The 22,185-nt window shown below is 54.2% G+C and overlaps 1 protein-coding gene across 2 annotated transcripts; it reads left to right on the forward strand.

Annotated features, from left to right (window-relative positions):
• The first annotated feature begins 2,740 nt into the window (after positions 1-2,740).
• On the forward strand, positions 2,741-21,920 carry IFNAR1 (interferon alpha and beta receptor subunit 1). Of its 2 annotated transcripts, XM_081087182.1 has the most exons (12): positions 2,741-2,888; positions 6,684-6,789; positions 8,823-9,004; positions 9,901-10,052; positions 10,152-10,302; positions 11,515-11,577; positions 14,099-14,213; positions 16,977-17,173; positions 17,270-17,412; positions 18,319-18,472; positions 19,844-19,974; positions 20,204-21,920. In XM_081087182.1, the coding sequence occupies exons 1-12, from the start codon at positions 2,825-2,827 to the stop codon at positions 20,495-20,497; spliced, it is 1,752 nt and encodes a 583-aa protein (XP_080943308.1). In that variant the 5' UTR covers positions 2,741-2,824; the 3' UTR covers positions 20,498-21,920. The 2 variants fall into 2 exon arrangements, with proteins under 2 accessions (XP_080943308.1, XP_080943309.1); XM_081087183.1 differs by lacking the exon at positions 11,515-11,577.
• Positions 21,921-22,185: the final 265 nt, after the last annotated feature.

Consider the following 22,185-nt stretch of genomic DNA (forward strand, 5'->3'; position numbering starts at 1 on the left):
AAATATATATATATATATATATATGTATATATATGTGTATATATATATATATATATATATATATTAAAGCCAATATTCATTGACCACCATATGCATTTATTGAACTCTACATGCATTGATGAATGCAACCTCATCACAGTCCTATGGCGTGTCTTCTTAGGGCCTCCATAACGAAACAAGATCAAACAGCCCAGGTCCCAGGCTGACAGAGCTGGGGGAACAGCCCAGGTCAAGTCCCTCCTGAGCTCACTTTTTTTAAAAAAATATATTTTTATTGATTTCAGAGAGGAAGTGAAAGAGAAACATCAATGATGGAAGAAAAACATTGATCAGCTGCCTCCTGCACGCCCCCTACTGGGGATGGAGCCCATAACCCGGGCCTGTGTCCTGACCAGGAATCCAACCTTGACCTCCTGGTTCATAGGTCGCTGCTCAACCCCTGAGCCACGCCGGCCAGGCCAGAACTCACTCTTACCCAGCAGCCCAGGGTTCTGTTTCAGAGACAATCGCCAGTTGGGCAGGGACGTGCTGTCCTCCCAGCGACCACTCAGAACCAGCTCTCTCTCCAAGTGCAGCTGGCCTCACCTTCCTCCAGCGACACTGGACGCAGGCAGGCCTTCCAACATGACGCCCTCTGCTCCCAACTCCACGCCTCTCCTCTTTACCTGGCTACCGTCCACTTACATTGCTCGTCTCCACGGAAACATCTACTCCAGGTCGCCTGCGGGAATCCACACTCCCCGCCCCCAGGCCACTCGAGTGTTCGTACTGTTTCACCTCTCTTCCTCTCTTCTGCACGCGTCTGCCCGCTGGGGTGAGGAGGGGGTTCGGGCCATTCTGGAGATTCCGGAGCAGAGCTGCTGACTCCTCCCTGAGCAGCCTGGAGCAGCTGGCTGTGCAGCCCGAAGGTTTGCTGCCCTGGGCTGCTGCTCAACCAGTGACTGTGCTTTCCTCTACCACCCTCTGCCCCAAAAGAAGCACACGCACTCTTCTGGAAGCTTCCAGAGGAGTGGTTTCTAAAACTGACTTGTGAGCAAGTGAAAATAAAGAGCAACTATACAGTTATGAGCTAGATATAACTCTTGCATTTTTATTTTTTTTAACTTAGTTGTATTGATTTCTGAGAGGAAGGGAGAGGGAGAGAGAGAGAAACATCAATGATGAGAGAGAATCATGGATTGGCTGCCTCACCCTGGGCCTGGGCCCTGACTAGGAATCCAACCGGGACCTCCTGGTTCATAAGCCGCTGCTCAACTGAGCCACGCCAGCCGGGCTAACTCTTGCATTTTAAAATATATTTGGGGATATTTTCATTTGGATGTGATTTTTTGTTACCAAAAACACTGTGCATCCATAAAAATCTAGCTGTCCAAAAAAGTGTGTGTGTGTGTGTGTGTGTGTGTGTGTGTAGGAGGGCGATCTATTTAAAAACCTCTCAAATGAAATGTTTGTTGGTTTGGGGCCCACCGTCTTACATGTAAAAATGCAACCTATTCCAACTAGTTTGCTAGAACAGCTTCTGGGACAACAGGAAATGGAATGTTAATTAAAACCGTGCTGTGAAATGTCTTAATGAGTGTGACTGAGTCATGGCACCAGGAATTTCCTCCCGTTTGATTAACGTCTTCTCCGGGGGTGCTTTTCCATCCGCAACATCCCCCCATCGTTAAAGCAAAGCGCTGACCATCCCTCCAGAGAACCCAGCTCTTCGCCGGGAGGATGGACTACAAACCCGGTGGCTTCGGGCGAGCCCGGCCTCCGAGCTGCCACCTGTGCACACTCATTGCCACGTGCTCCACCGCTAATATTTAGGCGCCACCATGGACAGCTACGCATTTGGTTGCTTATTCCACGTCTCACCGTTTACATGTTTTTGTGTGTGTGTGTGTTTTAAAATATATTTTATTGATTTTTTACAGAGAGGAAGGGAGAGGGATAGAGAGTTAGAAACATCGATGAGAGAGAAACATCGATCAGCCGCCTCCTGCACACCCCCCACTGGGGATGTGCCCGCAACCCAGGTAAATGCCCTTGGCCGGAATCGAACCTGGGACCCTTCAGTCCGCGGGCCGACGCTCTATCCACTGGGCCACACCGGCCAGGGCCGTTTACATGTTTTTATTTTCATCAGCTATGAAGGCACTTAAATAACCGTCTGAATGGCGGGCGCAAGTGATGACCGATAAGGGTGGGCGGTCCCCGGGCCCGGGGCCTCCCCGTGCTCTCCCGCCCGCTCGCCCCGCCTCCGGCCGCCCCGAAAAGGAGCGCTGGACGGTCTTAACCACCGTCCCTGCCGGGCGGCCTCCCCTCCGGCCTCCCGACTCCCCGAGGCGCCCTGAGGTCGCTTCCGGGCCGGTCGGCGAGCAGAGCGGGGAGGACCCAACTCCAGGACCACGAGGCCTGCGCAGGCGCAGTGGCCACGCCTCGCCCCGCTGTGGGAACCCAGCGCTCGGGGAGGGAGGGTGGACCGCGAGTGGGCGGTCACTGCCGGGAAAGAGGGGCGCGGGGAGGCGGCGCAGCCTAACCCTTCCCCGGGCGCGCGCCACCCACGCCGCGGGCACCAACCTCGCGGAGGCATCGCAGCGCGTGCGCGGAGGGCGACAGGCGCGTGCACGGAGGGAGGTGGGAAGCGCGTGCGCGGAGGGCGACAGGCGCGTGCGCGGAGAGCCCGGGGGCGGGGGCGAGGGGCGGGGGCGGGGCGAGGAGGGCGAGGGGCGGGGCGAGCGCTGGGCCTGGCCGGTGCCCGGGGTTGATAACCTGAGGCGGCGCCGCACTGCGAGGTGTGCCCCGGCGTGAATGGCGGCGTAGCTGGCGGCCGCGGAAGATGTTCGCCCTCCTGGGTGTGGTTCTGGTCGCCGGGGCGCCGTGGGTGTTGCCCGCAGCTGCAGGTGAGAGATGGGGATCCCGGCGCTGGGCGCCACGGCCCCGGGAGGTGGGTGGCCGGGCACAGACGTTCTGGGAGACGAGGTCACCGTGGCCACGAGCCCATTGGGCTGGAAACTCAACAGGAGGAAATGGTGTTGGAGCTCCGTCCAGCCGCTGGCTCGGCCGCCTGCGCCGGGTCCCGTCCCCCCGCCCCGCGTCCCCCCGCCCCGGCGTCCCCCGGCCCGGCGTCCCCCGCCCCGCCCATCCCGCGGCGCCGGGTGTCGAGAGCCTCCGGGTCGAATTCGTTTTCCGTTTGGAAAGTCGGGCTGCCCGGCTGGGCCGTTCCGTTTCGGCTTTGGCCGTGGGCTGCACTGCTGTTCCCGAAGCCCGTTTCCTCCGGTTAGTGAGCAGCTCGCCCCGCGCGGGGCGGACGGGAGGGTCGCGGGGACTCGCCCCAGGTGCGTGCAGTGGAAAGCAGCAACAAAGGAAAGTGCGCCGCCCGCCCCGCCCCCGCCCCCCTCGCTGCGGCCCCGGCCCCAGCCCCGGCCCCGGCCCCGGCCCCAGCCCCGGCCCCGGCCCCGGCCCCAGCCCCGGCCCCGGGGTTGCTGCCCTGCTCGGAGCCGGGGGAGGGGGCGGGCGACGGCCTGTTTACTGCGGGGAGGGGTCCCGAAGGAAAAGGCCTGGCCGCCGGGGCAGGAAGCCGGGGGCCCGGGAGGCTGCCTAGGGACTCAGACACTTAACTGTTGGCGGAGAAAACTGCTCCCCGGTGTGGTACATGGCACCCTGTTTCTCAAACTCTGCCACAGATAGGGCACACAGGATACTATGTGGGTGGTGGTAGGGGCCTTTATGCAATCCGTGGCAATTTCTTTGAAGTCTTCGGTTCATGAAAATTTGCATTAGACTCGTGTTTGCTTTAATATAGGAATTTCCCCCCAGAGTTTACACTTAAAATAACATTCCAGGAGGGTGTGCATTAAGATCTGTAATTGAAAAATTTAAAAAAAAAAAAATTTTAAAAGGTCCTAATTTTACATTTGGATTAGCGGAGAGCTGCTAAAAGTAAGTTTTATTTATTTATTTTTTAAAATATATTTTTATTGACCTCAGACAGGAAGGGAGAGGGAGAGACAGAAACAATGATGAGAGAGAATCACTGATTGGCTGCCTCCTGCACGCCCCCTACTGGGGATTGAGCCTGCAACCCAGGCCTGTGCCCTTGACCGGAATGGAACCCGAGACCCTTCAGTCCGCAGGCAAGCAGACGCTCTATCCACTGAGCCAGACCAGCCAGGGCTAAACCTAAGTCTTACACACAGCTAGCATGTACTGTGCTCTTAACTACACACCAGGCACTACTCTAAGTATTTTAAAGGTAGGAACTCCTTTAGCTTTCAAAACAACCCGAGGCACCGTTATCCTCATGGCTGTGTGCAGCTGAGCAAGGAGAGGCCCTGAGAGCTGAGTCACTGGCCTAAGGTGGCGGCTGGCTGGGAGGTCGGACTGGAAATCGGGCACAGAGCCCACCTTTCATTAACCTACTTTTTTTCTCCACGTTTTAGTTCTCTTCAAAACTAAACGAAATGTTAACCCTGACTTGATCATCGTGTTGCTCTGTCTTTCAAATACTCACACTTTTAAACCTACTAAGTGCAATTCTAAGACCTAACCTAAAACAAGTATCCAAACTGTGGGAGGAAACGTCTCCTTGTATGGATGGATGTGCTGGGATTTATGTCACTTTAAAAATTAGTAAAAATGTGTCTGGTTATCAGTGTGAATGTGAAAGGTGGGAGTCAACCAGCTGTATAAATAGAAGTTTGGCCAAAGTGCCCATGTATATAATTTACATGCTAAAGGGCTGAAATAAACTATTATCAAAAGGATATTGCTAATAGTAATAGAACAAAATCTGTGAAATCTGAAATCCTGTTTAATAACTCTATTCCAAGTCTCTGTCCATTGACCTGCCAATTGCGCCAAGGCCGGGAGGCCTCTCCCTCCTTCGGCAGAAGGGCTGCGTCCCGGAGGAGTAATCCCTGGTCACACCACCAGAGCCCCTCCTCCTGCCCCCAGGCCCAGGATCGTGGACGTAGGATGTCCTAGAGGACACCACGGATGCCACCAGATCCTTTGTCAGCCTCCGATGCATGGAATCTATAAAACTCCAACCAACGGGTGGGAACTGAGTGCCGAGGAGCGGGACGGGGGAAGTACTCTGTTAGGGGTGAGATCTCAGAGAATCTGAGTGTGAAATAGGAAATAGAGGGTGGGGACGCTCAATGAGCACCTCCGAAAATGTTAAAAGAAGCCGGAAAATGTTTTCTCCAATGTCCCCTTGCCCCCCCTTTTGAGTCCATACCCGAATCTCCAGCCGAGAGTAGCAGAAGCAGTCCCAGTGCAGAGCGGGTGCACCGGCTGGCCCTGCTGCTGCAAAATCTACGAGGAGATAACAGGCTTGCCTGAGGCAGAAGCAAAGGCTAGAAACGCCATAGGAACCAGAAATAACTCTGAAATCCGGCCGGTCGTAGTTTGTCACACACTGTGGAAAACCAGACCTTGGTGGCGTTGAAGCTACGTGCACCCAGCATGGCGCCAAGCGCTCTGAGGGATGCAGGGGACGCTTGCAGCTGCCCAGGCCTGCCCTCCAGGACCCGCATCTGGTTGGAGGTCTGTGTTTAACACAAAGAAGCGTGTAAAGACTCTGTCCACCCAGTTGTGAGAGCTGCCGGCTGCCGGCACTGGGCTTGGTGACTTTCTCGCCGATTCGGTGTGGAATGAGCAGGGCGGTTCCTGGTGCCACGCGCAGGCCCCCAGGTCCGCGGGAGCTGCGGCGATGTAGGAGGGTTGTCTAGCAGGGTCAGACGTGAGCTGGGTCTTGGAGGATTGGTGGTCGGAGCAGAGAGATGCGATTGCCCTTGCCAGCAAGGGCAGGGAGGGGAGAGGGCACCCAGCGGGTGGGAGATGTGCGCTAGGAGGGCGAGGAAGAAAGAAAGTGGGCCTCTGCGGAGTCCTTGCGTCCCCAGGAGGTTCCCACCTGTTTCTCAGGTTCCTGGAGGGCGTGGCTGACGGGTAACCCTTCAGACCTGGGCTCGGGTTTCGTGCAGGGATGTTTCACTTCCCGTGACCAGCCGGCAGCTCTGAAAGCACAGCTGCTCCGTTCTCCGTCAGGGTAGATGGAGCAGATAGTCTGTCTCGGAACAGAGGATGTGAAACCAGCTTGAGGCTGTTAATGAGCCCTGTATCCTTCGCATCACGTGGCTTCCAGGCCAAACACAAACTCGATTTTACACAGAGAATATTTTTTCAATTAGAAGACAAAGCCTCGCCTGGCTAGCATGGCTCAGTGGTTGAATGTCGTCCTATGAACCAGGAGGTCACCTTCCAATTCCTGGTCCGGGCACATGCCCAGTGTGGGGCGTTTAGGAGGCAGCCGATCAGTGATTCTCTCTCATCACTGATGTTTCTATCTCTCCCTCTCCCTTCCTCTCTGAAGTCAATACAAATATTTTTTTAAAAAAAGACAAAGCCTGCTTTTCCCCCTTGGTTTTTCCACCTTTATTGGGATATAGTGGACATTTAACGCTTTTTATAGATGAAAGAAACTCAGTCTTTCCCAGCTCTCAGATGCAGAGAGATAACTAGTTAACAGCCTCCCTGTGCTGGGAGCAATCAGGAGGTGTTCTTAGATTTTTATACACTTAACTTTGTTATATGTACATGTTTTCATGCTGTAGTCAGTGATGTGGAGGGAAGAGCAACATTTTCAGGACCATCTGTAGTGTATCTCTGACTCTTCTTTCTTGTTACCCGTGTAGGGGGAAAAAAACTAAAACCTCCCCAAAATGTGGAAGTCGACATCATCGATGACACCTTCACCCTGCGCTGGGCCGGGAACGTGACTGTGTCGGCGGATTACCAAATGTACGTGCCCCCCTCGCCGGTGGCCAGAGCATCTGAAGATTTTTATAGTTTTAATGCCATCATTTCTTTCCAGATTTTTCCAGGCTTCCCCCCCAGTTTTGGAGAAATGTTATGTCTACGTAATATTTAGAGCTTCATTTCGGCAAACGGAGACTTAGTCGGCTTTATCTTCGGGCTTTGCCGCCAGTGGCTGTGGGTGGCGATGGCGGCAGCTTAGTCCGCACCGCACCGTCTCCGCTTTGGCGCCGGGTCCTGTGACTGGAAATCTGAGCCTGAGCTGGAGCCTCGCGGCCAATGGAGGGCAGGCGGGGAGTGGCAGCAGAGAGGGTTCCGGAAGGAAACGGAGCTCAGGGGCAGTGCTTGGCGCTGGGCACCGGGCCGTCTGCTGACCCTGTGCAAGAAAGAGCAGGTGCTGGGCGGCGAAGGAGCAGGCGCCGGGTGCGGGGGACCGGAGCCCCACCCTGCACCCTGCACCCCTGGCCACACGCCCTTGTTCTCCAGTGGATGGTTGATAAAATGAGGAGATGGGTCATCTCACAGATTTAGTAATTTTTTTAACTTGATTTTTAGAGGGAGAGGATGGGGGAAAGAGAAACGTGGGCGTGAGAGCGAAGCATTGCGGGGCTGCCTCCTGTGGCAGAGTCTCGGGAACGTTTCTGGTGGATTAAGGTGTCGTCAGCACCAGCTCGAGTCTAAGCTCGGCAGGTAAAGGAAGAGGTGACGGCCAGGAAGGACGTGTTCCATGCTAGTGTGTGTTTTGGGTAATTTTTTTTAAAATGTGTTTTTATTGATTTTTAGAGAGAGAGGAAGGGAGAGAGAGATAGAAACATCAATGATGAAAGAGAAACATCATCAATCGGCTGCCTCCTGCACGCCCCCTACCTGGGACCGAGCCCACAACCCAGGCATGTGCCCTGACCGGGAATCGAACTATGGCCTCCTGGTTCATGGGTCGAGCTATACCAGCTGGGCTATTTTTGGTAATTTTTTAAAATGTTTCTTTTTTTAAAAATAAGGTAGACTTAAAGTTGGGTCAGCACCAAAATTATTTGGATCCCATTCCTAGTTTCCGTTGTCATAAAGCATCTTTAACCCTTTGCGGTCCAATTTTATTTTTGGAATTCCAACAGTCTGGTCCAAATTAATTGACGGGATTGAATGTTGAAGTTATCTGTCTCACTAGACCTCAGCTCGACGTTGGACCTGCTCCTAGCACCTGGTCTGTCGAGTCAGCCTCCACGTTGGACCGAAAAGGGTTAAAGTGAAGTCTATAATATTACCCCCAAATCAGCTAATGCTGGGACTGTGAACTGAGCTGGACAAAATGCCTCCTCGGACAGTGTCCCAGGTGGGCAGGGCTCCCCGGGCAGGAGTCGGACCCCGCCTCTCGCTGCCTCCACTCCTCGCCCTGCCACAGCAGGGCCTGCGCTTGAGGCGCAGGTGACCGCGGATTTCTTCCTGCGTCGGAAGGATCTGATGTGAATCACGTAGGCTTTTGGGTTGACTGAATCCACTTTGAGGACTTTATTAGTGAAAGTTTTTGTGAGTCCTTCGTTCCTGGTGCTGGGATGGCAGGGACGCGGGGTCAGCAGGCAGAGGGGTCTTGGTAGTGAGGGAGGAGGAGCTGTCACACTCTATGGACCCCGAGGCCTCTCTCAGGGCTGGCGGTGTTCAGGGAGCGGACCAGCGGGACCCTCAGTTCCAGTCCCAGGTTCCCAGTAGGAGCAGAAGGTCCGGGAGTAAAGTGGTCGGCCAGAGGGCACAACTGCTCGTAGCAAAGTCCACTTCTACCTGGTGGGTCGTCCCTTCTCTGCTTCCCCACAAGATTAGAGAACCGTGTACATTATGGTCACTGTGTCAGACCCTCCCTCTGAGGAATAAGAACCTGGTGTCTGCACTGAAAAGGTGGAAGGACAGGAACATGTCAGCCGGACAGAAACTGGAGCAGAAGTCGCTGCGTGAACAGACGGCATCCGGCACGCTCCCGGGTTTACCCATCTGCTCACTCTTTCTCTTGCCTTTTTATTTTGAAGACCTGGGATTGTGGATAATTGGACGAAACTGCCTGGGTGTCAACATGTTACTAGTGCCACATGCGACTTTTCTTCCCTCAAGATGAATGTTTATGAGGAAATTAAACTGCGAATAAGAGCAGAAGAGGGAAACAGTACTTCTCCGTGGCGTGAGCTTGACACATTTATACCGTTTCAACAAGGTGAGAAACAGCTGCTGGGATTACAGTGTATCCTCTGTTCACAGTTACCAGGCAGCTCACTTCCCACACCTGCACCTTTTTTTATACTAGAGGCCCGATGCGCGGAATTCGTGCAAGGGGCTCAGCCCTCGCAGCCCCAGCTTCATCTGGAAGGTCATCGGGGGGGTCATCCAGGTGGTTGTTCTGCTGTTTGGTCTAATTAGCATATTAGCTCTTCATTATATAGGATATTTTTCTTGATTTCAGAGAGGAAGGGAGAGATACAAACATCAACGAGAGAGAATCATTGATTGGCTGCCTCCTGCACGCCCCTACTGGGGTTCAAGCCCGCAACCTGGCCCTGTGCCCTCACCAAGAATCGAACCGTGATCTGGTTTACGGGTGGATGTTCAACCACTGTGCCATCCCGGCTAGGCCCAAAGAGAAATCAGATCATGGCATTCTTCCCATCATAGCCCTCAGATTCCTTACTACCTGGCCACGAGTGACCTCTGACCTCATTGTCCACCACCCAGCCATTCCAGGCCCCTCCTGTCTCTTGAACGTGGTAGCCCCTGCCCATCTTAGGGGCCTAGACCTGAGGGCTGGCTGGGACCTCACTTCCTCCCTAGATGTTTGCGTGGCTTGCTCCCTTGTTTCAGTCACATCTCAGAGGCTCCCCCTGACTAACTTACCTGAGACACCCCTCGCTCATCCTCTGTCCCTGTGTAATCTTCATGTTTCCTTACGCACGCCTGTCACACACGTATGTGTCTGCAGGGATGCTGCGTTCCCCGGGACAGTGGGCTCACGGGACTGTCTGTTTCACACTGTGAGGCTCAGACTGAGCACTCAGCAGTGAGTGGGTGCGTGGCATCTTGTTCATGAAGGTGCAGTCAGTGTCCCGATCTTTACAGCTCGGATCGGCCCCCCGAAGGTACACTTGGAAGCCGAAGACAAGGCAATAGCGATCAACATCTCCCCTCCCGGAGCCAAGGACAGTGCCATGTGGCAGCTGGAGAACCCCCAATACAGCGTGACCATCTGGAGGAACACGTCGGGAGCGCAGGTGAGCGCTGCCCTCGCCCGTGCCCCATGGAGACTGACACTCTCCCTGACGTGTGGCTGGTGCTCTTCTAAAGAACAGGCTTCTGTTTTTTCGTTGTAGACTTGGAATGAAACGCATCTCTCCAGATTTCCCAGAATTAAAATTCACAAGCTCGTGCCAGAGACCACGTACTGTGTGAGAGTGAAGGCGCGCCTGCCCCTGCACCGGAACCCTGCGGAGTTCAGCCCCGTGCACTGCGTGAGCACCACAGGTGAGGCCGTGGTCCACGGGCACACAGTGCGGCCGGCAGGCATCTTGCACTTTAGGTGCTGAAACTCATAGGATGGTTTAGTGGGTAGTTAAAAGCATTTACATAAGCCAGAAAATGGCTCAGAATCCACAGAAAGGGGTGGTAGTTGCTGGAAGAACAGTTAGTCTTGCAAAACTGCCTTATAGGCGAAATCTGTATAATAAAAGCCTAAGCGACCGTTAAGGCGGAACAACCAGTCGCTATGATGCGCCACTGACCACCAAGGGGCAGACACTCAGTACAGGAGCTGCCCCCTGGTGGTCAGTGTGCTCCCGCAGGGGGAGCACCACTCAGCCAGAAGCCGGGCTCCGACTGGCGAGCGCAGCAGCAGTGGAGGTAGTCTCTCCCACCTCCATGGCAGTGCTAAGGAGCAGCGAGCCGAGTGGTAAGGAGCTGCAAGCAGGTGGGCAGTAAGAAGCAAGGGGTCCCAGACTGCAAGAGGGATGTCTGACTGCCAGCTTAGGCCCGATCGCCACAGGGAGCGGGACTAAGCCGTCAGGTGGACATTGCCCAAGGGGTCCCGGACTGTGAGAGGGCATAGACCGGGCTGAGGGAACCCCCACCCATCCCCAGTGCATGAATTTCGTGCACCACGCATCTAGTGTTTAAATATGAAAACATCCCGGTAGATTTATTTCATCAGTGACATCTTGTCAACAGTTCAGGTCAAGGGTAGGAGCTTAGGTTTGTTTATTTTAATTATAAATTTAGTATACTTTGTGGGGTTTTTATTTTTTAAAGATTTTAATTTATTTTTTTTAAATATATTTTTTATTGTTTTCAGAAAGGAAAGGGGAGAGAGAGAGAGATAGAAACATTACTGATGAAAGAGCAGCATGGATCGGCTGCCTCCTGCACGCCCTCTACTGGGAATCGAGTTTGCAACCCTGGCATGTGCCCTGACCAGGAATCTAACCGTGACCTCCTGGTTCATAGGTCAATGCTCAACCACTGAGCCACGCCAGCTGGACTGTGCTTTTTTTTTGAGTCAAACCACAGGGCAGGGTGTGAAGTGATGTTTTCCTCTCCTGCCTCCCTCCCCATTTCCATTCGTCATAGAGCAGGTGGCTGGGCTCCTGTCAGCATGTACAGACTGGCAGTGGTTCTGTTTTTTGTTTGTTTTCATCTTTATTGTTCAGATTATTACAGTTGTCCCTTTTTTTCCCCCCATAGCTCCCCTCCACCCAGTTCTCACCCCACGCCAAGACCTCACCACCTCACCGTCCTCGTCCATAGGTATAACATCTTTGTCTAATCTCTTCCCGCATCCCCCACATCCCCTTTCCCCCGAGAATTGTCAGTCTGCTCCCTTTCCATGCCCCCGATTCTATTACATTCCAGTTTATTCTGTTCATCAGATTTTTTATTCATTTGATTTTTAGATTCACTTATTGATAGATATGTATTTGTTGTCACTTTGTTGTTCATAATTTTTTATCTTTATCTTTTTCTTCTTCCTCTTCTTAAAGGATGCCCTTCAGCATTTCACATAATACTGGTTTGGTGGTGATGAACTCCTTTAGCTTTTTCTTGTCTGTAAAGCTCTTTATCTACCTTCAATTCTAAATGATAGCTTTACTGGATAAAGTTATCTTGGTTGTAGGTTCTTGGCATTCATCACTTTGTATATTTCTTGCCACTTGAGAAATCAGCTGACAGTCGTATGGGTATGCCCTTGTAGGTAACTGACTGTTTTTCTCTTGCTGCTTTTAAGATTCTCTCTTTGTCTTTTGCTCTTGGCATTTTAATTATGATGTGTCTTGGTGTGGGCCTCTTTGGGTTCCTCTTGTTTGGGGTTTTCTGCGCTTCCTGGACTTGTAAGTCTATTTCTTTCACCAGGTAGGGGAAGTTTTCTGTCATTTCTTCAAATAGGTCTTCAATATCTTGCTCTCTCTCTTCTTCTGGCACCCCCATAACTCAGATGTTGGTTCGCTTGAAGTTGTCCCAGAGGCTCCTTACACTATCTTCATATTTTTGGATTCTTTTTTCTTTTTGCTCTTCCGGTTGGGTGTTTTTTTGCTTCCTCGTATTTCAAATCTTTGACTTGATTCTTGGGATCCTCTGGTTTCCTGTTGAATCGCTATATTATTCTTTATTTCAGTCAGTGTATGCTTAATTTCTGACTGGTCCTTTTCCTTTTTTATTTTTTATTTTTTTTGGCATTCTCACTAAGATCCTTGAAGGTCTCACTAAGTTCCTTGGAGGTTTCTAGAAGATTCTTTAGTAACTTTATAACTGTGGTTTTGAACTTTATATCCAGTAGTTTGCTTTCTTCCATTTCTTTCATTTGTGACATGTTTTTTTGTCTCTACCTTTTGGCTACTTCCCTGTGTTAGTTTCTATGTATTGGGTAGCTGCTAAGTCTCCTTGCATTGGTAGAAGGGCCTTGTGTGCTAGGTGGCCTATAGGGCCCAGTGGCTCAGCCTCCCCAGTCACCTGAACTGGGCACTCTTGGTACAACCCTTTGTGGGCTGTGAGCACAGTCTTGTAGTTGAGCCTTGATTGCTCTTGGTGTTACTGGGAGGAATTGACCTCCAGGCCAATTGGCTGTGAGGACCAGCTGTGTCTACAATGGGAGAACTGCTGTGCAGGAGACACCCTTCTGGGGCAGGACTTGCTTCAGTGGGGCTTTGGTGCTCACTGAGTCTGCCCCTTGAGTGTGTCACTTATGGATGTGAAGAGTTGTAATCTGGTGTGGTCTTGCTCTGACCACTGGGTACACTGGCTCTTGGATCTCCAAGGAGGTGCAAAGTCAGCCACTGCCTGGGACCATCCAGCAGGAGCTACAGAGAGATCTGCAGATTCCTCCTGTTTGTATCAGGTTTGGAAGTGCCCAGACGAGGCCCAGCTGTGTAGCAAAGCAGGCTGGTGCTGGTGCTGGCCTTGGGCCTTCTTTTGATAGCTTTGGGGCTCCCTGACCCAGCTGCAGCTTGTTTGACAGGTTTTAGGCTGAGAAAGGACAGGCCATTTATATGCAAAAGCCGCTGTGCACAGCTTGAGTGGGGTTGTAAATTGGGTGGGGCGGGGTCTCAGGGAATCTCCAGGATGGCGCAAACAGCAATGGCTGCCAGTCAGCTCTGCACCGGGGAGGTCCCAGCACAGGAACAATGACCGCTGCAAGCACCTCCATCTGGAAGAAAGCCGCACCTGTGTTCCTGCCCCAGTGCCAGACAGTCCAGTTTCTCCCCATATATGTCTGGGTCCCCCAGAGTCTTGCCCGGAACTGGAGTTCAGAGCAAGCGGGAGCTTGTATCTCCTTCCAAAATAAAAAAGCAGCCCGTTCCGCGCCTCCGTACCTCCTACCAGTCTCAATGCGCTCTCTTCTCTACCTCTCTGGTTGTAGTACTTCCTCTCAGCCAGCTTTCCCGCGGTTCTAGATGATAGTTATTCTGTCTTTTAGTTGTAATTTTGATGTGGCTGTGGGAGGCAGCAAGTACAGTGTTTACCTATGCCGCCATCTTGGTTCTCTATCAGTTCTGTTTTGTTTTAAATTTTTAAAAATGTCTGCTGCATACATGTGGCAGCCACTTATTTCAGCTGATACATTGAGACTCTCCTTGTATGTCAGCAGGTACACATGGGCCTCCCCATCCTCTTAGGTGGCGGCATAGCCGTGCACACATGGACACGCAGCATGACTAACTAAACCACGCAATGATTGAGCACACGCCTTCCATCTGTCCTGCTGTGAGTGCGAATTCTCGCCACATGTATTTCGCTAGAGTAGACATGTGCTTTTTTGTATTTTGTCTTCCAGTTGAAAATGAGCTGCCTGCTCCCGAAAATATACAGGTCATTCTGGAAAATGACACCTATGTTCTCAAGTGGGATTACACACATGACAACGTGACGTTTGAAGCTCAGTGGCTCAAGTAAGTTCTTTCCCGCATGCCCCTCTCACCTTGAGTCCACGGGCTGCACTCCTGCGGCTCCCCCCACAGGCTGGCCGGTCCCTGCGATCGCGTTGTTGGTGGCCTTGTTGGAGACTGGCCATCATTCCAGCACTGGCTCTGCCCGTGGCTGCTGCTGACACAGAGCTGGTTGCATGACCGCTCTGGGACTCAATGTCTTCATCTATTGTGAGATGTGTGTGTTCTGTAACATGGAGTGCCTACAGTTCTCTGTCTTATGAAGGCGTGTGAGGTATGTGTTCTGTAACATGGGGTGCCTACAGTTCTCTGTCTTTTGAAGGCATGTGAGATGCGTGTGTTCTGTAACATGCCCATTTTTTTTTTCGGGTTTAGAAAACATTGTTAATGGTCAGTTTGACTCAGTGTTTTTAGCGCTCTTATTTCATCCAACATCCACCCAGTTAATTTCCTGTGATTACTGCCCTTTAGCACTACAGTCGTTTTCATTTTCCCAGCTCCTGATAGAGTTGCCCTACGGAAGTCCGCTAGCGCCCCCTGGGACCGGGCTTTTCGGAATGGCTTTATTAGAGGCTGTTTTAAATGACAACTCCCAATTCTTCTTAATTTGCTTTTTTACAAATTCCAGTTAGAACTATGTTTATCCGGGCAGTCATTTTTGCATTGATCTTTGCGTCCTATTTAAACTGTCCATCGGGCCATTCTGGTAGAATGAAAAGTGCCACTGTGAGGCTGCAGGTTAACCAGCACCGCTGAGTGGGGGCGGGGGTTGGGGGTGGGGGGCTGCGAGGGAGAAGCCCACTTCACAGTGGGGCGGGCGCTGCCACCCTCTCCTCTAGCCCCCCAAACTCACAGTGATAGGCACCTCGCTGCCTTGTCATTCAGAAAAGGTGAAATAGAGACCCTCCTGGTCCAAAGAAGGGTTTGGACTTCCATCTTCAACAGAATTGAGGTTTCTCCCACCCTTCCCATCCCCATTGAACACTCAGGTCCTAAGGCTCCCCATGTGCACACGCGTCTCCCCAACCGGACAAGGACCCTCTCTGGGACCAGGGCCCCCCTCCGCTCCTGGCCCCTCTCCTGGCCTTGGACAGATGTGACTCCGGTGCGGGCAGTGGCAGAAAGGCCACTCCCACTCCTCTCCTCACCCCACCTCTTGGGTGTGGGAGGGTACGATCAACCATGAACATAAATGAATAAAAAATAAACTTGAAAATGACAGGTTATTAATTAAACAAGTCTATAAAAATAGTTAGGACATAACTCTGTTCAAATAAATACGAAGTAAATAGGCTTGGAGCATGATACGTGTCATCAGTGGAATGTGAGGCTGGTCCCACCGCCCCAGCTGGGATTGGACAGGAATCCTGGGGCCGCAGGAACAGACTGCAGTGCATCAGCCAAGCTCTCTACTCGCTTTGTCTTCCCTCCGGGAGCTCAGGGCTTGCACTTTTATCCAGTCTGTCTTTCTGAATAAAACCCTTCCTCAAAAATACCTAATTAAGGCCCTCAAGCCCTTTTCCTTCTCAGGGCATGCAGACACGGGCAGAAACCTCCCGTTACCCCACACCCACTGCCTCCCGCCAGAGCAGGGACGGAGCTGGGTCTGAGCTGGTGCCAGTCCCGACAGAGCCCGGAGCAGCTCAGAGCACCAGGAGGCCCCAGCAGCGCAGGGCAGAGGCAGAAAACTGTGTTTTCCGACAGTTCTCTGTCTTGCAGAGGCGTGTTCTGTGACATGGGGTGCCTCCAGTTCTCTGTCTTGCAGAGGCGTGTGAGAGGCGTGTTCTGTGACATGGGGTGCCTCCGGTTCTCTGTCTTGCGAAGGCGTGTGAGAGGCATGTTCTGTGACATGGGTGCCTCTGGTTCTCTGTCTTGCAGAGGCGTGTGAGAGGCGTGTTCTGTGACATGGGTGCCTCCGGTTCTCTGTCTTGCGAAGGCGTGTGAGAGGCGTGTTCTGTGGCATGGGTGCCTCCGGTTCTGTCTTGCGGAGGCGTGTGAGAGGCGTGTTCTGTGACATGGGTGCCTCCGGTTCTCTGTCTTGCAGAGGCGTGTGAGAGGCGTGTTCTGTGACATGGGTGCCTCTGGTTCTCTGTCTTGCGAAGGCGTGTGAGAGGCGTGTGTTCTGTGACATGGGTGCCTCCGGTTCTCTGTCTTGTGAAGGCGTGAGAGGCGTGTGTTCTGTGACATGGGTGCCTCTGGTTCTCTGTCTTGCGGAGGCGTGTGAGAGGCGTGTTCTGTGACATGGGTGCCTCCGGTTCTCTGTCTTGCGGAGGTGTGATTCTGGTTGCGGTATTGCTTCCCGATGGGCACGTTCTCTCCCTCAGAGCTCACTTCTCCGCGAGGCTCGAGTCCTCAGTCCCGGCCCAGGGTCTTGGCAGCACGCCCACCACGGCCACTGCCAGGCGCCGCACGGCGTCACTGAGTGCGCACCGGGGAGAGTATTTGCACATCTGGAACCATCAGTAAAGTGCAGCCAAGCAGGACACGCTGAGCTCTGGGTGCCGTCCCCGTCGCCTCTTCAAGTCTTCATAGCAGCTGTCTGCCTAGCAGCCGGCCGCAGCTCCCGGGCATGGAAGGGCCCTGCGCACAGGCCGGGTGCTCCCCTGGGGACAGGCTCTCGCCCCCTGGCACCCACTTCCTGAGGGCACTGTTCACCGTTACAGCCCAGCCCCTAACAGGATGGCTGCCTGCTACAGGCACTCAATACAAATACTTACAAAATCAATGCATTTGGAATTAAAAACAAACTTTTTTTTGTCTTAAAAGGTCTTATTTGAAAAGGATCCCTGGAAGCGAGTCAGAAAAGTGGGCGCAAGTGCAGGGCTGCGAGCGTGCCCCCGTGGCCCGGTGCGCCCCGCCCCAGGACCTGTTCCGGAAAGGGATCTACTTCCGCGTCCGGGCCTCCCGCGGGAGCAGCTCGTCCCCCTGGTCCCAGGAGGAGAAGTTTGACGCTGGAGGACGAGGTAAGCCAGTCGCTTTTACTCTGGATTCCGATTCTGTGCCCCGGAGGCCCTTTGCCCTCATCTCATCTGAGTGAACGCCGTGCCCTCGCCCCCCAGTTGTCATCCCTCCTCTGATCATGGCCTTGAAGCCCCTGAGCAGCCACTCGCTCCAAGTCTCCATCGGCTTCCAGGACCAGCCCGAGCTCCAGCACTTGCTCACCTACGAAGTCAGGTTTTGGGAAAACGCTTCAAATGCAGAGGTAAACAGACCAGTGTGATTTTGTAATTGAGAGTTCTAATTGGTTGAGTGACGATAAAGCTTGGCGCTGCCGGCGGGGCTCAGGGATTGAGCTTTGACTTATGAACCAGGAGGTCAAGGTTGGATTCCTGGTGTGGGCACAGGCCTGGGTTGCGGGCTCGATCCCCAGTAGGGAGCGTGCAGGAAGCAGCCAATCAGTGATTCTCTCTCATCATATCTCTCCGTCCCCCTTCCTCTCTAAAATCAATAAAAATGCATTTTTTAAAAAGCTTGACATTAAAATTATAGGGAAATTTTCAGCCTGTAAGACTCCGTGGGCACGCTGTCCCTCCAGGGAGCACGTCCGCACCTTTCCCGCCCCTCCTTCCCCAGGGCGCGCACCTCCTGACCTCAAGGGGCCGCAGGAGACTTGCAGCCAGGGGAGCAGTGGGCAGCTCGTCCCCCAGGCCCCCTTTTCTCTGACTTCCCCGGGAGCCAGGGCAGCCGGGCTCTCCTGTTGCTTCTCCTATTCGAGGTCCTTCCTTGTTTCACTGTCCTCAACTTTCATAAACGTCCTCCAAAAACAAAAACAAAATCAAGAAAGACGCTGTGACTGCCCAGTCCCCGGTCAGGGCGCAGGCCCGGGTGGCGGGGCCAGTTCTCTCGTCATTGATGTTCTGTCACTCTCTCGCTCTCCCCTCTCTAAAATCAGTAAAAACATTTTTTTAATTAAAATTAAAAAGTGCTCTTTGCAGCAGCACCTTTGACTTTCCGGCTTGGTGGTAGTGTCCTGTCCCAATCCAGAGCCTCTCGAGCCGGTGCCAGCTGTGTGGGAGGCCAGGCTGGGCGAGTCTGTAGAGACCTGGGAAAGCAGACGTCCCGGGTGAGCCTGCGGGGCAGAGCCTGCCATGCGGCTTGTCGTTCACAGCGGAAGACCTTTGTGGAGCAGAGAGCCGACTTCCCGGTCCTCAGCCTGAAGCCGCGGACGGTGTACTGCGCGGACGCCCAGGCGCTGCTGGAGGACGGGCCGAGGAGCCAGCGCAGCCGCCCCAGCAACACCGCGTGCGCCGCGACAGAAGCAGGTGCGCAGCTCCCAGCGCGTCTTAAAAAGGCGACTTCAGCCCTGGCCAGCGTGGCTCAGCGGATAGAGCGTCGGCCTGCGGACCACAGGGTTCTGGGTTCGATTTCGGTCCAGGGCACAGACCTCGGTGGCAGGCACCTCCCCAGCCCGGGCCCCCGGTCGGGGCGCGTGCAGGAGTCAACAAATCGACGTGTCTCTCTCACATCGATATTTCTCTCCATCTTCCCCTCTCTCTTCCACTCTCTCTAAAAATCAATGGAAAAATAACCTTTTGCGAGGATTTAAAAAATAAAATAAAGCCCTAACCGGTTTGGCTCAGTGGATAGAGCATCGGCCTGTGGACTGAAGGGTCCCGGGTTCGATTCCAGTCAAGGGCATGTACCTTGTTGCAGGCACATCCCCAGTGGGAGGTGTGCAGGAGGCAGCTGATCGAAGTTTCTCTCTCATCGATGTTTCTAACTATCCCTCCCTTCCTCTCTGTAAAAACATCATTAAAATACATAAACATAAAGAGAAAATAAAATAAATGCAATTTCATAAAAACAATTCCGCTCACTGAGAAGCATGCAGGACGTCCCACTGCAAAAGCGTTTCTAATGAGCCAGGGCTCGGGGAGACCTTCAAGCCAAGGCTTCGGGTTTAGAAAACATTGTAAATGGTCAGTTTGACTCGGTGTTTTTAGCGCTCTTATTTCATCCAACATCCACCCAGTTAATTTCCTGTGATTCCTGCCTGCCCTTTAGCACTACAGTCGTTTTCATTTTCCCCGCTCCTGGTAGAGTTGCCCTGGGGACGTCCGCTAGCGCCTGGGACCGGGCTTCTCGGAATGGCCTGGTCTAGGCTGGTTTTCGTGTCTGGCACTGGTCCCAGTGCGGCTGTGTGTGTGGCGCTGGGTGACACGGGTGTCGGGGTCTCTGTGTCAGGCTGTCCCTTCGCCTGGGTCTCGGATGCCCTCCCAGGCCCCTCTGATGAACGCCATGGCCGACAGGTGGCCTGGGCACTGCCGCCAGAGGTATTTCTCAGGCTGTTATTTAACAAATTTCCTGCCTTGGCTGGTGTGGCTCGGTGGATAGAGCATCAGCCTGTGGACTGAAGTCCCGGGTTCGTGTCTGGTCAAGGGCACAGGCCTGGGTTGCGGGCTCGATCCCCAGTAGGGGGCGTGAAGGAGGCAGCTGATCCATGATTCTCATCATTGATGTTCCTATCTCTCCCTCTCCCTTCCTCTCTGAAATCAATAAAAAATATATATATATTTTTAAATAATCTTAAAAGAATAGATTTCCTTCACCGGCTCTCTCTCCCACGAGCTCTCAGGGCCGTGAGCGCATTTGTGCGCCAGACCCACCCGGCTGAGCGCTGTGCTTGTTTTCAGGAGGTGCCCCCGGAGCCCTGCTGGCGGCTGGCGTCGCCGTCATGCTCGTCCTCTGCGCTGCGCTCGCCCTCGGGAAGCTGGTCCATTACGTGTTCTTCCCGGCGGGGAAGCCGCCCGCCACCATCGACGAGGTAGGTGCCTCCCCTCTGCCCGCCAGCGCGGAGCATCCATCTCAGGTCCCGTCATACACTCGCCAGAGGCGACCCCGGGTGTGCGTGACTCACTGACGGGTTTGTTCCGAACGTCGTGATGCCCGCGACGTGCTCGGGGCTGACTTCTATGTGAAGCTGCAGCTCTGAGAACTCGCGGACTGACTTACCCTTTCAATGACCGTTTCTCCTCTTTTCCTTTTTAAATTAGTATTTCCCCGAGGAGCCCATGAAGAATCTGTTGCTCTCCACTTCTGTGGAGCGGACTGAGGAGTGTTTCATCGTTGAAAATGTGGACGCTGTCTCCGCAAAAGAAATGAATCACCTGGATGAGGACCACAAAACATACACTTCCCAGTCCAGCCAGGACTCGGGCAACTACTCCATTGAAGACGAGAACGGGGAGAGTGGGGAGAGCGGCGGCAGCCAGGCCGGCGAGGAGCTGGGCCAGCGCGGGGCGGGGGCGGGCGCGGGCGCGCGCTCAGCGGGCGGGAGGTTTGCGTGACGCTGGGAGCCTGAGCCCCGGCTCCTCCGGGAACTGTCGAGAGGGAATGGCTTGTTGGGAAAGAAAACATCTTCGGGTCACAGGTCCTAAAAGTACAGGCGCACGCTCAACCTGTTCACAGATGAAGAGAAGGAGCGGGCACGTCTGCCACGGCCTGTCCACACGGGAGGCCTCGAAGAGCAGCCACAGGGCTGGGTCGGGGTCCGGTGCCAGCTCGGCCCAGGGAGGCCTGGTGCTGCCAGTTACACTGCCTGGTGCCTGGCAAGGATGCATCCTCGTTCCCCGGAGACGGTCAGACTTGGGCTTTCCTGGGGACCGGAAGCAGACCCTAGGAAATGTCTTTAGAAAAGCTGGGTGCCCTTCACTCTAGAAGACACTGCGCCCGCCTGTGTGGCTGGGTTGGGCATTGCCCGTGCACGGAAAGGCCGCCGGCTCGACTCCCGGTCAGGGCACAGTGCCCAGTAGGGCCCTGGGCTTGCCTGCCTGTGTGGGGTGTGTCAGAGGGAAATCCCCGACGCCCTGGTTAACACACCAGTGGGGGTAGGTCCCTAAGACGGGGCGCACGGCATCTTCAGGGTCTCTGTGGGCCTCAGGAGCCAGTGGCCAAGCAGCAGACAGGCCCGGGTGCCTGCTGGCCGGCCCTGCAGCCTCCCGTGGTCAGCACAGCTGGCCGGGCCTTGTTTGCAGCTGACGGGGTTTCTGAAAACCATGGATTCGGGAGCCCAGGAACCTGCCTCGGAATTCCAACATGAGGGGTCTCGGGGGCCAGACAGCGCCCAGGAGTGTCCGCGAGGCTTTCTCAGCGCAGCCAGAGCTAACGTAGATTCATTCACGTGGGCATGAACGGGGCGCGGCCCTAGACACCGTGCACACGGACACCTGCGCGTGCACCCGTCCAAGGTGGCCCAGGTCCAGAAGCAGCACGGACAGATCCCATTAGAGATCAGCAGCCAGAACCTCAGCGTCTGACTGGGCGCGGCCACCTGCACGAAGCAATTTTAAAATATAATGGAGCCCGCACCTTCCCCCCCTGTGCGCCGGCACAGCAGTGCCCGGGGCGGGGGGGATTGGGAGGGTGCACCCACCCCCACCCCCACCCCCACCCCGACTGCCTGGTGCGTCAGGTATCTGTTTTGTCTGCTGTCGCCCCGCCAGGCCGGGCTCAGAGCAGGGCCTTCCCGGGAGCCCGGTGCCTCCCGCGGGGCAGGGCCCGCGCACAGGAGTGCAGGAAACGCGATCGAGTGGACGAGACAGAACGTGGGGACTGCATGCCTCTGACAGCATCTGCATGTTGATGGGGTTCTGGAAGGACATACCAACATTTTCATGGAAAATTCTTTTGTACCAATAATTTCACTTGTACTTTTGCCTGAAGCCCAGTTGGTATAAATAGTTTTATATAATAAAACTGGAGCCAAAGGCTTTTGATTTGTTGTTGTGCTTGAACTTAACAAACTTCTGTACACCAAAGGGGCTGCCACTGGGACCTTCACAAAGTTTTCACAAGGGAGGGGCTGGTGCCAGAGCCTGAGGCCCAGATCCAGCGCAGTGCCCCTGCCCCTGCCCCCCCCCGTGCCTCCCCCCCCACCCCTACACCCCCCCCCGTGCCTACCGCCCCTGCCCCTACACCCCCCCCCGTGCCTACCCCCCCGCCCCTGCCCCTACACCCCCCCCGTGCCTACCCCCCC

Source organism: Myotis nattereri, assembly GCF_964212035.1.
Source record: "Myotis nattereri genome assembly, chromosome: 3".
In the NCBI taxonomy this organism is placed as follows: domain Eukaryota; kingdom Metazoa; phylum Chordata; class Mammalia; order Chiroptera; family Vespertilionidae; genus Myotis; species Myotis nattereri.